Source organism: Canis lupus, chromosome 20, assembly GCF_011100685.1.
Source record: "Canis lupus familiaris isolate Mischka breed German Shepherd chromosome 20, alternate assembly UU_Cfam_GSD_1.0, whole genome shotgun sequence".
Classification (NCBI taxonomy): Eukaryota; Metazoa; Chordata; class Mammalia; order Carnivora; family Canidae; genus Canis; species Canis lupus.
In genome coordinates this window covers 48133985-48148293 of record NC_049241.1, presented here as the reverse complement: position 1 = coordinate 48148293, position 14309 = coordinate 48133985, and the positions used below count along the sequence as shown (strand labels likewise).

The 14309-nt window shown below is 39.2% G+C and overlaps 1 protein-coding gene and 1 pseudogene across 1 annotated transcript; one reads left to right on the top strand and one right to left on the bottom strand.

Moving 5' to 3' along the window:
- OR7A72P (olfactory receptor family 7 subfamily A member 72, pseudogene) lies at nucleotides 218-1154 on the top strand (annotated as a pseudogene).
- OR7A69 (olfactory receptor family 7 subfamily A member 69) lies at nucleotides 10296-11151 on the bottom strand. The gene is given in 3 exon segments (XM_038565375.1): nucleotides 10296-10343; nucleotides 10345-10511; nucleotides 10797-11151. Coding segments are annotated over 3 exon segments (570 nt in total).
- Nucleotides 11152-14309: the final 3158 nt, after the last annotated feature.

The window sequence follows — 14309 nt, the reverse complement described above, 5'->3', positions numbered from 1 at the left end:
ACAAAAGCTAACCTTAATCAAAAACAGAGTCCCAGCTCCTCAATCCATTCCTAGATCTAGTTTATGGACCAATTATACTACCCTAAACTTATTCTATTAATCTTTCTCCTTGCCTTTCCCCATTGGGACCTTCAGCATTTTATTTCAGTAACTGTACATGGTAACTGTGGCTAAATTTTCATTGTTTTGTCTCTTTTCCATCAGTTTCATTAGCTACATGGAACCAGAAAATCAAACATGTGTTTCAGAATTTATCCTCCTGGGGCTCTCAGAAGAGGTATTACTACAGTCCCTCCTTTTTGGATTTTTTTCTGTCCATGTACCTGGTAACTTTCATTGGGAACCTACTCATCATCCTGGCAATTATCACTGACTCCTGCCTCCACACGCCCATGTACCTCTTCCTCTCTAATCTCTCTTTTGCAGACATCTGTTTCACCTCCACCACAGTCCCCAAAATGCTGTTGAATATCCAGACACAGAGAAAATTCATTACCTATGCAGAATATATCACCCAGGTATATTTCTTCATGCTTTTTGGAGATCTGGATAACTTCCTTCTGACGGTGATGGCTTATGACCGGTTTGTGGCCATCTGTCACCCCCTACAATATATGGTCATGATGAACCCTTGGGTCTGTGGGCTCCTGCTTATGGCATGCTGAATTATGACTGCCCTGCAGTCATTGTCACAGAGCTTAATGGTTTTACGGCTCTCTTTTTGTAATGATTTGGAAATCCCTCACTTTTTCTGTGAACTTAATCAATTGGTCCAACTTGCTTGTTCTGACACCTTTCTCAATGATATAGTTATGTATTTTGCTACTGGACTTGTTGGTGTTGTTCCTCTTACTGGAATTCTCTTCTCTTACTCTAAGATTGTAACCTCCATTTTGAGAATTTCATCAGCTGGAGGCAAGTATAGAGCATTTTCCACATGTGGGTCTCACCTTTCAGTTGTCTCCTTGTTCTACTGCACAGGCCTTGGGGTCTACCTCAGTTCTACTGGTTCACAAAACTCCAGGACAAGTGCCATAGCCTCAGTGATGTATACAGTGGTCACACCCATGCTGAACCCCTTTATTTACAGTCTTAAAAACAAAGACATAAAGCAATCCCTTAAAAAACTCTTCAGCCAAAAAACATTCTGTGCATAGGGGTATTATCTCTATGAAAATAGAGACTTGATTGTAAGTAACAACGCTTAAAACCCTAGAAGACCTAAGTCATGATAATGTTATCAGCTCACAGAATGATGATAATCTGCAATTTATGCTATTTCAAGGATTCAGTCTCTTAATTTTTTCATACATGACAAGTAACTATCTTTTGTACTTTATTTAAAACTTTGATCTCATAAAGTTCAGGGTCCACTTCTGGATTCTCTATTCTGTTCCACTGATCTATGTGTCTGTTTTTGTGCCAGTACCACACTGTCTTGATGACCACAGCTTTGTAGTACAACCTGAAATCTGGCATTGTGATGCCCCCAGATATGGTTTTCTTTTTTAAAATTCCCCTGGCTATTCGGGGTCTTTTCTGATTCCACACAAATCTTAAAATAATTTGTTCTAACTCTCTGAAGAAAGTCCATGGTATTTTGATAGGGATTGCATTAAACGTGTATATTGCCCTGGGTAACATTGACATTTTCACAATATTAATTCTGCCAATCCATGAGCATGGAATATTTTTCCATCTCTTTGTGTCTTCCTCAATTTCTTTCAGAAGTGTTCTATAGTTTTGAGGGTATGATGTTTCTAGCAGTAATGGCCACGATAGCCAAACTGTGGAAGGAGCCTCGGTGTCCAACGAAAGATGAATGGATAAAGAAGATGTGGTTTATGTATACAATGGAATATTACTCAGCTATTAGAAATGACAAATACCCACCATTTGCTTCAACGTGGATGGAACTAGAGGGTATTATGCTGAGTGAAGTAAGTCAGTCGGAGAAGGACAAACATTATATGTTCTCATTCATTTGGGGAATATAAATAATAGTGAAAGGGAAAATAAGGGAAGGGAGAAGAAATGTGTGGGAAATATCAGAAAGGGAGACAGAACGTAAAGACTGCTAACTCTGGGAAACAAACTAGGGGTGGTAGAAGGGGAGGAGGGCGGGGGGTGGGAGTGAATGGGTGACGGGCACTGGGTGTTATTCTGTATGTTAGTAAATTGAACACCAATAAAAAATAAATTAAAAAAAAATAAAAATTTTAAAATAATAAATGAGGGGCTCTTGGGTGAAAAAAAAATCAAAAAAAAAAATAAAACTTTGATCTCATTATATTTTAGGGGGGTTTCAGCCTGGGAAATAGAATCCAGTACATCAAATTTTCAGCAGCAAATATGTGTGATACAGAAGATTTGGTGCTAACAGCATTATAGGAAGAGCTGGAGGAATAAACGTGTGATACATCCTGTGCTGGATGAGAGGAGCTACCCTTTGTATTATCTGCTCTCAAAGAAAATTCATTAGACATATCAAGGGCTATGTACCAACTGTGTTAATCCACTTTAGGAATTGAGCACACGTATACATATACCACATCTTCTTTATCCATTCATCTTTCGATGGACACCGAGACTCCTTCCACAGTGTGGCTATTGTGGACATTGCTGCTATAAACATTGGGGTGCAGGTGTCACATGGGAGTTTCTATACTTCATCCCAGAAAAGCAACACTGCTTTTTTTTTTCTTTTCAAATTCTAGTTAGTTGACATTCAGTGCAGTATTAATTTCTGGGGTAGAATTAGGTGATTCATCACTTATATATAGCACCCAGTGCTCCTACTGGGGATTTACCCCAAAGATACAGATGCAGTGAAAAGCCGAGACACCTGCACGCCAATGTTTATAGCAGCAATGTCCACAATAGCCAAACTGTGGAAGGAGCCTCGGTGTCCATCGAAAGATGAATGGATAAAGAAGATGTGGTTTATGTATACAATGGAATATTACTCAGCCATTAGAAACAACAAATACCCACCATTTGCTTTGATGTGGATGGAACTGGAGGGTATTATGCTGAGTGAAATAAGTCAATCGGAGAAGGACAAACATTATATGGTCTCATTCATTTGGGGAATATAAAAAATAGTGAAAGGAAATAAAGGGGAAAGGAGAAAAAATGAGTGGGAAATATCAGAAAGGGAGACAGAACATGAGAGACTCCTGACTCTGGGAAACGAACAAGGGGTGGTGGAAAGGGAGGTGGGCGGGGGGTGGGAGGGACTGGGTGATGGGCCCTGAGGGGGGCACTTGGCGGGATGAGCACTGGGTGTTATGCTATATGTTGGCAAATTGAACTCCAATAAAAAAATAAAAAAATAATAAAAAAAGGAATTGAGCACATGGCAATAGCAGAAGGAATTGGGGCCACCCTTGGATAAAGTTTGCAATAATCCACATTCACTTTCTAAGATCTAATTTTCTTCTGCACCATTCAAAACGTAAGGGTAGCACAATAGAAATGACAAGCTCTGACATTCAAGCATTGATCATATTATTAATCTTTGTAAGTTCCCTAGGATGCATTGTTATTCTTAATATTTTGGTAGGCAAGAACACGATAAGGAGATTTATCATAGTAACTCCTACCATAATGCCCCTTGCTCAGATTATAAAAGCATCGTGGGTATTTTGCCAATTGCCATCTATGACTTTTCCATCTTGGCAGGCCAAAATTCAGTCCTAATAACAGTATATAGCTATGGACCTGAAATATGCTTTATGAAACAGAATAAGTAAAGTTAAATAAGGCTTTATTATTTATCATTACCTGATCCAGAATTGACCTCACTAATTTGTATGCCATAATGGTAGTTGCCTATTTGGGATTCCTACTCTTGATTTTGGCTCAAGTCATCATCTCAGGGTTGTGCGATCAAGCCCTGAGTTGGGCTCTATGGTCAGCAATGAAAGGTACTTGAGATTCTCTCTCCCTCTTTCTCTGCCCCTTCCCTTGTTTACACACTCTCTCTCTTAAAATACATGAATAAAATATTTTAAAAAGAAAATGAAAGGTAGAAAAATGCCTGATTGCAGTATTTTCCAGTTTCCATAGTATAAATCTCTCACCTTGGCCAATTTTAAGCTTCCCATACTTTGCATCTACCAACATAGAATGGGATGAGATGTGCACAGTCAGACCTCATAACCCATTAGGAGCCAGATCCAACACAGAAGCATCTTTGTTTAAAGTCAGGAGAAGCATCTTTGCTTAAAGTCTGTTGCAGTTTTAGTGTTCTTTCAAGGTGAGCTGGTCCCATCATTCGAAGGTCAGTATCAGTGAACACTCTCAGGTCTGAGAATCAAGTGAGTGATTGTGACTCTTAATTATGGTGATTTGGGCCACGTTTCTTTTTATAAGAACTACAATTTTTCTTAGTTCTATAAATGGATGGGATCTTAATAAGATGCTCTTCACTTTTATTCATGGAGGCATCACAGTCAATTATCTTTTTCAAAAATCCCTGTGGTTCAATCAATTTTGATTAAAATATTGATCCTTCTACATATTAAGTTAATAATAAATTCCTTGCCTCTTACATTGAATGACATCCACTTGGTCTCTGCCAGTTCATGATGCCACACTATTGAACCTAGGATAAACCTATTTCAATCTCAGCATCTCCCATGTTATGTTAGCTTTGTCATGCAGGGAACAACCACTATGGAGCTCTTCAGAGGTGTCACAAACCTCACCAAGGTATTTCTCAATCTTTTGATGAATACTACAGTCTCCAACCCCTTTCCTAAGGCATTCTTGGGAGTTAGATGTTGAATCATAGAAGATAAATCCACACAGCACTGCTTTTATTTCATCCCATAAACTTATGTATGCTGTGACTTTATTTCCATTTATCTGAAGGTAATTTCTAATTTCCCTTTGATTTCTTCCTTTGTCAACTGGTTGTTTGAGTGTGCTGTTTAATTTTTCACATATTTGTGAATTTTCCACTTTTCCCTCCTATATTGAGTTCTAGATTCATTCCCTGTGGTTGGAGAAGATACTTGGAGTAATTTCAACTTAAAAATGTATAGGGAATTGTTTTTTCAAGACTTTTTTAGTTTTGATTTGATTTGTGTAGTGACACTTTTGATTTCCTTCTCATTTCTTCTTTGCCTGTACTTTATAGGCAAATCTTTGTTTGTTACCATGAGGATTACATGCAACATCATGAACTTGTAACAATCTAATTTGAGCTGACACCAACTTGACTTCAGTCATATACAAAACTCTACTCATATAGTTCCATCCATCATTTTATCAATATTGAAATTCATGTAATTATTGTTTAGCAGTCGTATTGTAAATACACACATCAAATGTGGTGTTAAAGTCCAAAATTATAAAATGCTGGTTTTTGTATTTGGTCATATACTTAACTTTAACAGAAATCTTTATAGCTTCATATGACTTCAAACTACTGTCTAGTGTCATTTCAACGTGAAGGACTCCCTTTGGCTTTTTTGGAGGGTGGGTCTAGTAGGAATTTAACTGGATCAGCTTTTGTTTATCTGAGAATGTCTGAAATTCTCCTTCTCTCCTCTTCCTGGAGTATAGTTCTGAGGAGATAAGAAAGGCTTCCCCTAGGAGTGAGAACCAGAGTCAGGGCTCATAGTATATTGCTGCCTTACACTTATACAATCTTTTCATCAAAAGCCAAAATTTCTTTAAAAAACATGTAATGCTCAGAAATTAATAACATTTGGGTAATTTATCTAAAGGAAATTTACTCCTTCATTCATTAAGTAGATGTACACATTGTATTAGTCAGCTTGAGCTGCTATAAGAAAATACCAGAGACTGGATAGCTTAAATCACAGAAATTTATTTATTTTCTCACATTTATGAAGGATGGAAGTCAAAGATCATGTGCAATTATGGTTGGGTTCTTTTTTTAAGTCTAAAATTATTATTATTATTGTTATTTATGGTTGGGTTCTGATGAGAGATTTCTTTCTGGCTTGTAGGCAGCTGCCTTCATTATTGGTTTTCAACTGTTATTTTCTCAGCGCATGTGAGGAGAGAGAGAGAGGGAGAAAGAAAGAGAGAGAGAGAAAGAGAAAGAGAAAGAGAAAGAGAAAGAGAAAGAGAAAGAGAAAGAGAAAGAGAAAGAGAGATCTTTTCATCTTATAAACCCACCGATGCAACCCAACCCAAATGGGTTAGGGCCCACCCTTCTGACTTTACTTAACTTTATCACTTCCTGAAATATGTGAATACAATCATACTGGGGATTTGAGCTTCAATCTATGAATTTTAAGGGACACAATTCAGTCCATAACACATATCTCAAGGTGCCAGGCATTGTGTTGGGTATGGAAGGGGAACATGTGTACTTTGGGCAGAGTGAGGGTGCTCAGAATTTATGATAGTTCCTAATAACTCTTGATTTTATTACCTGACTCAGCCAGCAATCTATTTCCCTTATTTAAGTTCATGGACAGCAACCCACTCTGTCTTTAGATCCTTAACAATATCCCTTCATTTTTACTAATGTAAAAAGGAAAGGAAAGGATCAGTGCTCTAACTAGATAGACCAGGTTAGGGACTAGATTTTAATACTTGAGGTCAATCACAGTCAGTTATCTCTATCCAAACCATCTGGAATTGCCTCAAGGAAATTTTGTAATACAGTCTCATTTTGGGAAAATTTTCCTTGTCTTTTTTAGTGATGCTAGGGAAAGTCAGAAGAGAGACCCAAAAAAGATCCATCCAGAATTTCTACTCACTTTGCACACCTTTTAACTAGCTAGCATCACCCCATATTATCACTTTTGCTTCCTAATATGTCCTAAGTGGCTTGTCCTTGTACAGGTTTTTTCTTCTCTGCTTTTATGGTCCCCAGCTAAATCTATCCCTCAGTGATATGTTTCCACACTTCTTAGATCTTTTCCTCCATAGTGCAGAAAATCACACAATAGTCCTGTGTTTTGCTGACAGTAATCTACCAATGAATACATTCACTTGACTAGGAACTCTGACCTAGTCACTTATGTCATTAACTTGGAATTTCATGTCATTTGTATGTGTGACTTTGGAAATCATATGACATATATATGACAGCACAAACAGGTGTGACTTTTTTATTGCACTTTTTCACACTTTTCAGATATTACATTTTTTACAAATTGAATGTTTGTGACAAGCCTACATGGAGCAAGTCTATTGGTACCAATTATCTAATGACATTTGTTCACTTTGTGTCTCTGTGTCAGAATTGGGTAATTCTTGCAATATTTCAAACTTTTTCATTATTATATTTGTTATGATGATTTGTGATCCATGATTTTTGAAATTACTATTGTAATTGTTTTGGGGCTTCACAAACTATACACATAAGAGAGAAAACTTAATGGACAAATGGTGTGTATTGTTATGCATCCACTGACTGGTTGTTCTCCATTTCCTCCCCTCTCCTCAGGTCTCCCTGTTCCCCAAGACACGACAATATTGATATTAGGCCCATTAGCAACCCTACAATGGCCTGCAAGTGTTCAAGTGAAAGAAAGAGTTAGACAATCTCTCACTTTAAATCAAAAGCTAGGAATAATTAACCTTAGTGAGGGAAGCAGGCAGGAAGCCAAGATAGCCTCCCTGGAGGCTGATATTGGAGACTGAAGCTCTGTCCCATATAAGACAGGAGGAAGGGGTGAGGCATTGGTCTCCCAACCAGACTTAGGGCTCCAAAGAAAGAACAATGTCCTGTCCAGGCCAAGATTGCACAGTTCATTCTATGAAATAGTACTTTTATGAGCTCTATTCTCTATTGGAGAAATGGGGCTCAGTCGGATTTAATGTTCTCCAAGACATAAACCAAGTAAGGGATATAGTCTTAATTGGAATTATGTAGGATGCTTCCAGTTCTGAAAATCTGGGGTAGTGGTCCTCCAGCAGAGATGCCCTTGTTATTGGCCATATCTGAAAGGATGCTGTCGAATACCACAATCCACAGGACAGCATCCAACAAAATTAACTATCCAGTTCCAAGGGTCAATGATGAGAAGGTGAGGAAACCTTCTCCAACCTTTCTGTGCACACAATTCACCAGCGATTGTAGTTGAAATGCAAATTCTGACTCATCAGACCCCCAGGGGCCCAGCGACTGCATTTCTAAAAAGCTCCCCATGGGGGGATCCCTGGGTGGCACAGCGGTTTGGCGCCTGCCTTTGGCCCGGGGCGCGATCCTGGAGTGCCGGGATCGAATCCCACATCGGGCTCCCGGTGCATGGAGCCTGGTTCTCCCTCTGCCTGTGTCTCTGCCTCTCTCTCTGTGACTATCATAAATAAAAATTAAAAAAAAAAAAAAAAGCTCCCCATGCCATGCCGTTGATGCTGTAAGTCCTGGTCTGTGGAGCACAGTTTGAGAACAAAGCTATGTTAGAGGTAATTATTTATTTATTTATTTATTTATTTATTTATTTATTTATTTTATTGGAGTTCAATTTGCCAACACATAGCATAACATCCAGTGCTCATCCTGTCAAGTGCTCCCCTCAGTGCCCATCACCCAGTCACCCCAACCCCCTGCCCACCTCCCTTTCCACTACCCCTTGTTCGTTTCCCAGAGTTAGGTGTTGTTAGAGGGAATTTAAATTAAAATTTAATGTTATTAAGATGGCAATACTACCCAAAATATCTACAGATTTATCAACAATATGAAAATAATAAAAAGGGGGCTTGGGGGAAATTTTTTTTAAAAACCCATCCTAAAATTAAATTTTAAGGGCAGCCCCAGTGGCGCAGCGGTTTGGTACTGCCTGCAGCCCAGGGCATGATCCTGGAGACCCTGGATTGAGTCCCATGTCAGGCTCTCTGCATGGAGCCTGCTTCTCTCTCTGCCTCTCTCTCTCTGTGTCTCTATGAATAAATAAATAAAACCTTTAAAACGATTTTTTTAATTGAAATTTTCCAAGCATGAACACAACCTATCATACCATAATTATGTCTTATTTAATTTATTTAATCAATATTTTGTGTTTTTTTCTTTATAAGCCCTTTGTCTCTAATCAATTGTTCATCCCAGTGAGTAAATCTCCTTACACATACTGCTACTGTATTTCATATTTGGTTGAGAGATGTACAGCTTAAAAAGAAATGTAGTGCATAGTGATACGAGGGACAGTTTAAAATTTGCCTTATCATATTCGAGGTGATCTTTGACTCCAAGTTCATATTAAATCATCCTATGTATTCCAGGGGCACCTAGGTGGCACAGCCAGTTGAGTAACTGACTCTTGGTTTCATCTCAGGTTGTGACCTCATGATTCTGGAATTGAGTCCCATGTGGGGAGTTTGTGCTTAGCATTGAGTCTGCCTGAGATTCTCTCCCTCTCCCTCTTCCTCTGCCCGTTCCACTCATGCTCTCTCTCTCAAATAAGTAAATATTAAAAAAATCATTCCGTTTATTCAAATTTCTGTTTCCATGTAGACTCCATTGGTAGATATGTATTTGATAATCAGGTCTGCCAGTGACTAATGTAAGCAATGGGGACATAGAGCCTGAGCAGAGAACAGTATCCTAGTTGGGAGAATAAAACCGATGAACGTTTTAAAACACACCAGTATTTTCTTCATTAAGAAGAACAGTTAAGGTAGTGATAAAGAAAAAAATGACAGACACAAAGTGAAAACCTGTGGTCTCAGATCTGTAATGTAACATAATATTAAGGAAATGACCCAGTTGTCAAATAGAATTTTTTCCATCATAGTGGTAACTCATGACTTCTTTTAGGAAAACTAAGACATATTACTTGGGGAGATTTTTGTCCTTTGGGAAGAAATGATTCTTAGGAAATCCAAGCAGTTCCATGAGATAAATGGGAATTAGTAACTTTTTAATATCAAAGATTGGGAATAAATTAAGAAATAAAGGATGAAAATTAAGGGAAAAACTTAATAACATGAGTAAGTTGTCCTGAGAAGTTGAAAAAATTAAAATTCCAGGAAATAAATGAAAGAAGCAAGTTCTATTTCCACAATATTCTTTTAAAAATCCTAACTTCTGGGAATCCCTGGGTGGCTCAGTGGTTTAGCGCCTGCCTTCGGCTTGGGGTGTGGTCCTGGAGTCCCTTGTTCGAATCCCACATCAGACTCTCTGCATGGAGTCTGCTTCTCCCTCTGCCTGTGTCTCTGCATAGAGCCTGCTTCTCTCTCTGCCTGTGTCTCTGCCTCCCCCTCCTTCTCTCTGTGTCTCATGAATAAATGAATAAAAAAAATCTTAAAAAATAATCCTAACTTTTGCCTCCAAGGCTTTGAGGCCTACAATTATGGGAAATTCTTCAGCAATAGGACAACTGGCCTTTTGATAGCTTCCAGCCCAGAGAATTTCATCAGAGCCCTCTTTATGTTTCTGTTCCTCAGGCTGTAGATGAAGGGGTTCAGCATAGGTGTGACCACTGTGTACATCACTGAGGCCACTGCACTTGTGTAGGAGCTCTGGGGAGCAGCAGAGCTAAGGTACACTCCTAGGGCTGTACAATAAAATAAAGAGACAACTGAGAGGTGAGATGCACAGGTGGAAAATGCTTTATGCTTACCCTGAGCTGATGATATTCTATGTATGCAGGAAACTATCTTAGAGTAGGAGTAAAGGACCCCAGCCAGGGGAACACCCCCCAGGAGCACAGCTGCAAAGTATATCATCATGTTATTAAGAAATATGTCAGAACAGGCAAGTTGGATCATGTGATTGAGTTCACAGAAAAAGTGCGGGATTTCCACCTCTGTACAGAAGGACAGCTGCAACACCATTGAGGTCTGTAAAAAGGAGTGCAAGACACTTATGATCCAGGACACCAGAACTAGCAGTCCACAGAGCCGGGGGTTCATGATGACCATGTAGTGCAGGGGATGGCAGATGGCCACAAAACGGTCATAAGCCATCACAGCCAGGAGATAGATGTCCAACCCTGAAAAGATTATGAAAAAGTACATCTGTGTGATGCAGCCTGCATAGGTGATGACTTTGCTCTGAGTCTGGATGTTCAGCAGCATCTTGGGGACAGTGGTAGAGGTGAAACAGATGTCTACAAAGGACAGGTTGGCGAGGAAGAAGTACATGGGGGTGTGGAGGTGGGAGTCAGAGCTGATGGCCAGGATGATGAGCAGGTTTCCAAACACAGTGATCAGGTACATGGAGAGGAAAAGCCCAAATACGAGTGGCTGCCAGTCTGGTCCCTCTGAAAATCCCAGAAGAAAGAATTCTGATATCCATGTATCATTGTTTGGTTGCATGTGGTTGCACTGACTACCAGGAAAGAGGAAAAAGACATGATCTGTTTTCACATGAACAGCATTGCTTATATAGTTGAAATGCTACTATTTATATTTTTCAGTCAATTATTAATTTCAGTATCTTGTGTAGGGATTGTGCCCTTGAAGAGATTCTGTCCCGTTCCATCTCTAGTTAGGCTTTTTGTTTTCATTTTCCCCATTGCCCCCAACAGGTCATTCACTTTACTGTTTTATTAAGAATATCTTTCAGGATACTTGGTGGCTCAGTCAGATAGGGATCTGACTCTTGATTGTGGCTCAGGTGATGATCTCAGGGTAGTGAGATCGAGCCCCACATTAGGCTCTGCTCTGGGTGTGGAGTCTGCTCTAGATTCTTTCTACCATTCCCTCTGTCCCTCCCCTGTTCACACTTTCTCTCTATCTCTCTCTCTCCCTAAAAAAAGAATATATTTCATGCATTCAAGGAGTATGTATTGAGTGTCAAACATGTTCCAGGCAATGTCTATGTCTAGACAATAAATATAGGACACTGAAAGCCAAAAGCCACTATAATCCAATTATGGAAAAAGAACAGAAACAAATAAAATAATAATATATCACAGGGTGTCAAGTGCTATGAGGAGAACAAGAGTAGGTATCAAGGAGAGAGTGGATATGACTGTTATTCTGTAATTGGTGTTTAGGGAAGACCAGTAAACAAGGTGACATTTGAACAGAGACCTCAAGGAAGAGAGGGCAGGAGCCATGAGCATGTCTGGTGAAATGTGTGCAGACAGAGGGATTGGCTTCTGCAGAGCCCCTGAGGATTATATTACTTTGAACTACTCAAATCCAAAAAAGGAAGCAAGTGTGGGAAGGGGAATAAGCAGGAGAGCGATCAGAGCTGGTGTCAAGCAGTGCTGTTGGTTAAACTTCAATAAAAGGAATCACTCAGGCACATTACATGTTTCTTGTATTTTATAATCTACTTGCAAAAGAGTCCTGTAAATTGAAATAGAGCCCCTCCTGAATACCATTAGGCAATTGAGTTTTGGCCTCTGTAAGAGTCACCTTAGAATATAATAGACCATGTACCCCCACTCTGAAGACTGTTCTCACTCCACAAGTGGCATGCATGCATGCACAAGTACATATGCTGCCATGTATGTGTGCACACACACAACTCCAGATCATTACTCCCTGGGTTGTGTTCTTACCATGACTCCTCATCCCTAGTTCCAATGATGAAGCTGGAGCAGCGGTAACTCAAGCTGGCCAGGTCAGTGATCATTCCCTTAAACAATGTAAAATGCTAACTGATAGTCCAATTGGCAAGTTTCCCATGGACAAAAAAATTGACAAATCATCCCAGCATACTCATTTTCTATCCTGTATTTAAAGAAACACAATCTGCTCAAAAACGAGAGAGAGAGAGAGAGAGAGAGAGAGAGAGAGAGAGAGAGAGAGAGAGAAATCAAACAAAGGTGGCAAAAAGATCTAATGGTTCAGGTGGTTGCTGAAACCTGAGAGACCAAGAGGAAGAAAGCCTCCCTGGTTCAGACAACATTCCAACTCTTGTATCTCCCAGATGTCCCTGAAAAAATAATAGAGGAGCAAAATTAAATTAAGTCAGAAGACAAAAGTAGTGGTATCTTCATGGTGTCATTTGCCTTAGAGAGTGAATGTGCTGAGAGGAAATTGTGCTAAGGGGAGAAACCAGCAGTTTAGCAGAGGAAACAGGCCAAGCACAGCATGGTCCAGTATGGTAGGATGAGCAGGAGGAGACTGTTTTGTCTATGTCTCTCTCTAATTTATTTGACCAAGATGCCTTTTAGGATCCTCAAGGGGGTGGGGACTTCCGTCTCCCTTTCCTTATGTAGCATCTTTTCTTGGCTTTTCCTGGGATTTGGATTCTGCTGGATTTTGGACACAGTGTGTGCATTCTGGCCCCATTTCTGGTCTTTGCACAATATCCAAAAGCCAGTTCAGACCTCAATGTTCAAAATTGTGCACCCATCTGTGTCCTCTGGCTCTAAATGACCATCTCCATAAGATTCACACCTGAAACTCTAGTACTGTGACTCCACTATCATTATGCAAGCACAAAAGGAGTAGGGCCTTCACCAACATTGTTCACTGTAGATTTCAAAATGAGATGTGAGCATATGCACACTCACAGGGAAACAAATTGAGAAAATGAGAAGTTCTGACCTAAAAGGATGGGCAGAGACATCTAAGCTAGCTATGTAGAGTGGTTTCATGCAACCATGTTAGACAAAACTGAGTGGAGCACTGAAATGAACTAAGATGTGATGTGCAATAGCAGTAATTGAACAATATTGACATGGATCAGTAATTAATTTAGCAATGATCTTGACATTAGGGAATAAAGAATAGAAATTTCCTAGAACTCTCTAGCCTTAGCTGGTGCTATCTTCATTTTGTTGAGGGAATCAGCAGCTAGGTTTCGGTGCACATGGGCATTTCATATATGACAAGGTTGTATTTCAATTTATTTGGTAAAGGTTGTTTCATACAAGCTGGCACATATGCTATCCATCTGAAAGAAAATAAAGTGGTTCCTAGACTTGTACATCAAAAACAATTAAGAGGGATTACAGACCTCTGTGTAAATGGGAACAGTTCATTCAAGTGAAGGTGGAAAATACGGATACAAGCTACAGATGAATAAAACCATTGTAATTAAGACAGGAAAATCAGAAGTAAGGAGAGAGACATATTTAACTATATAAAATTTAAAAATTTTATGGACAATATATACAACCAAAAGTCATTGAACATTCCAAAAAAAAAAAAAAAAAAACAAAAGTCATTGAACAATAATGCTGCTAGCTACAGAATATGCATAGAGTTTATGGACATATGATAATCATAGGTATCTAACAATGAACCTGGTGATCAAATATATAAATATTTGCTCAAATTTATTAATGGTTTAAGAAGACAGCAAGAAATCACTTGCATATCCATCAGCCTGTGAGACAAGGTTAAATATCTCTTTCACTGATTGGATTGGAATTTTTAAACAGGTAGCAAAAGAAGTTTCTCTAATTTTTCTG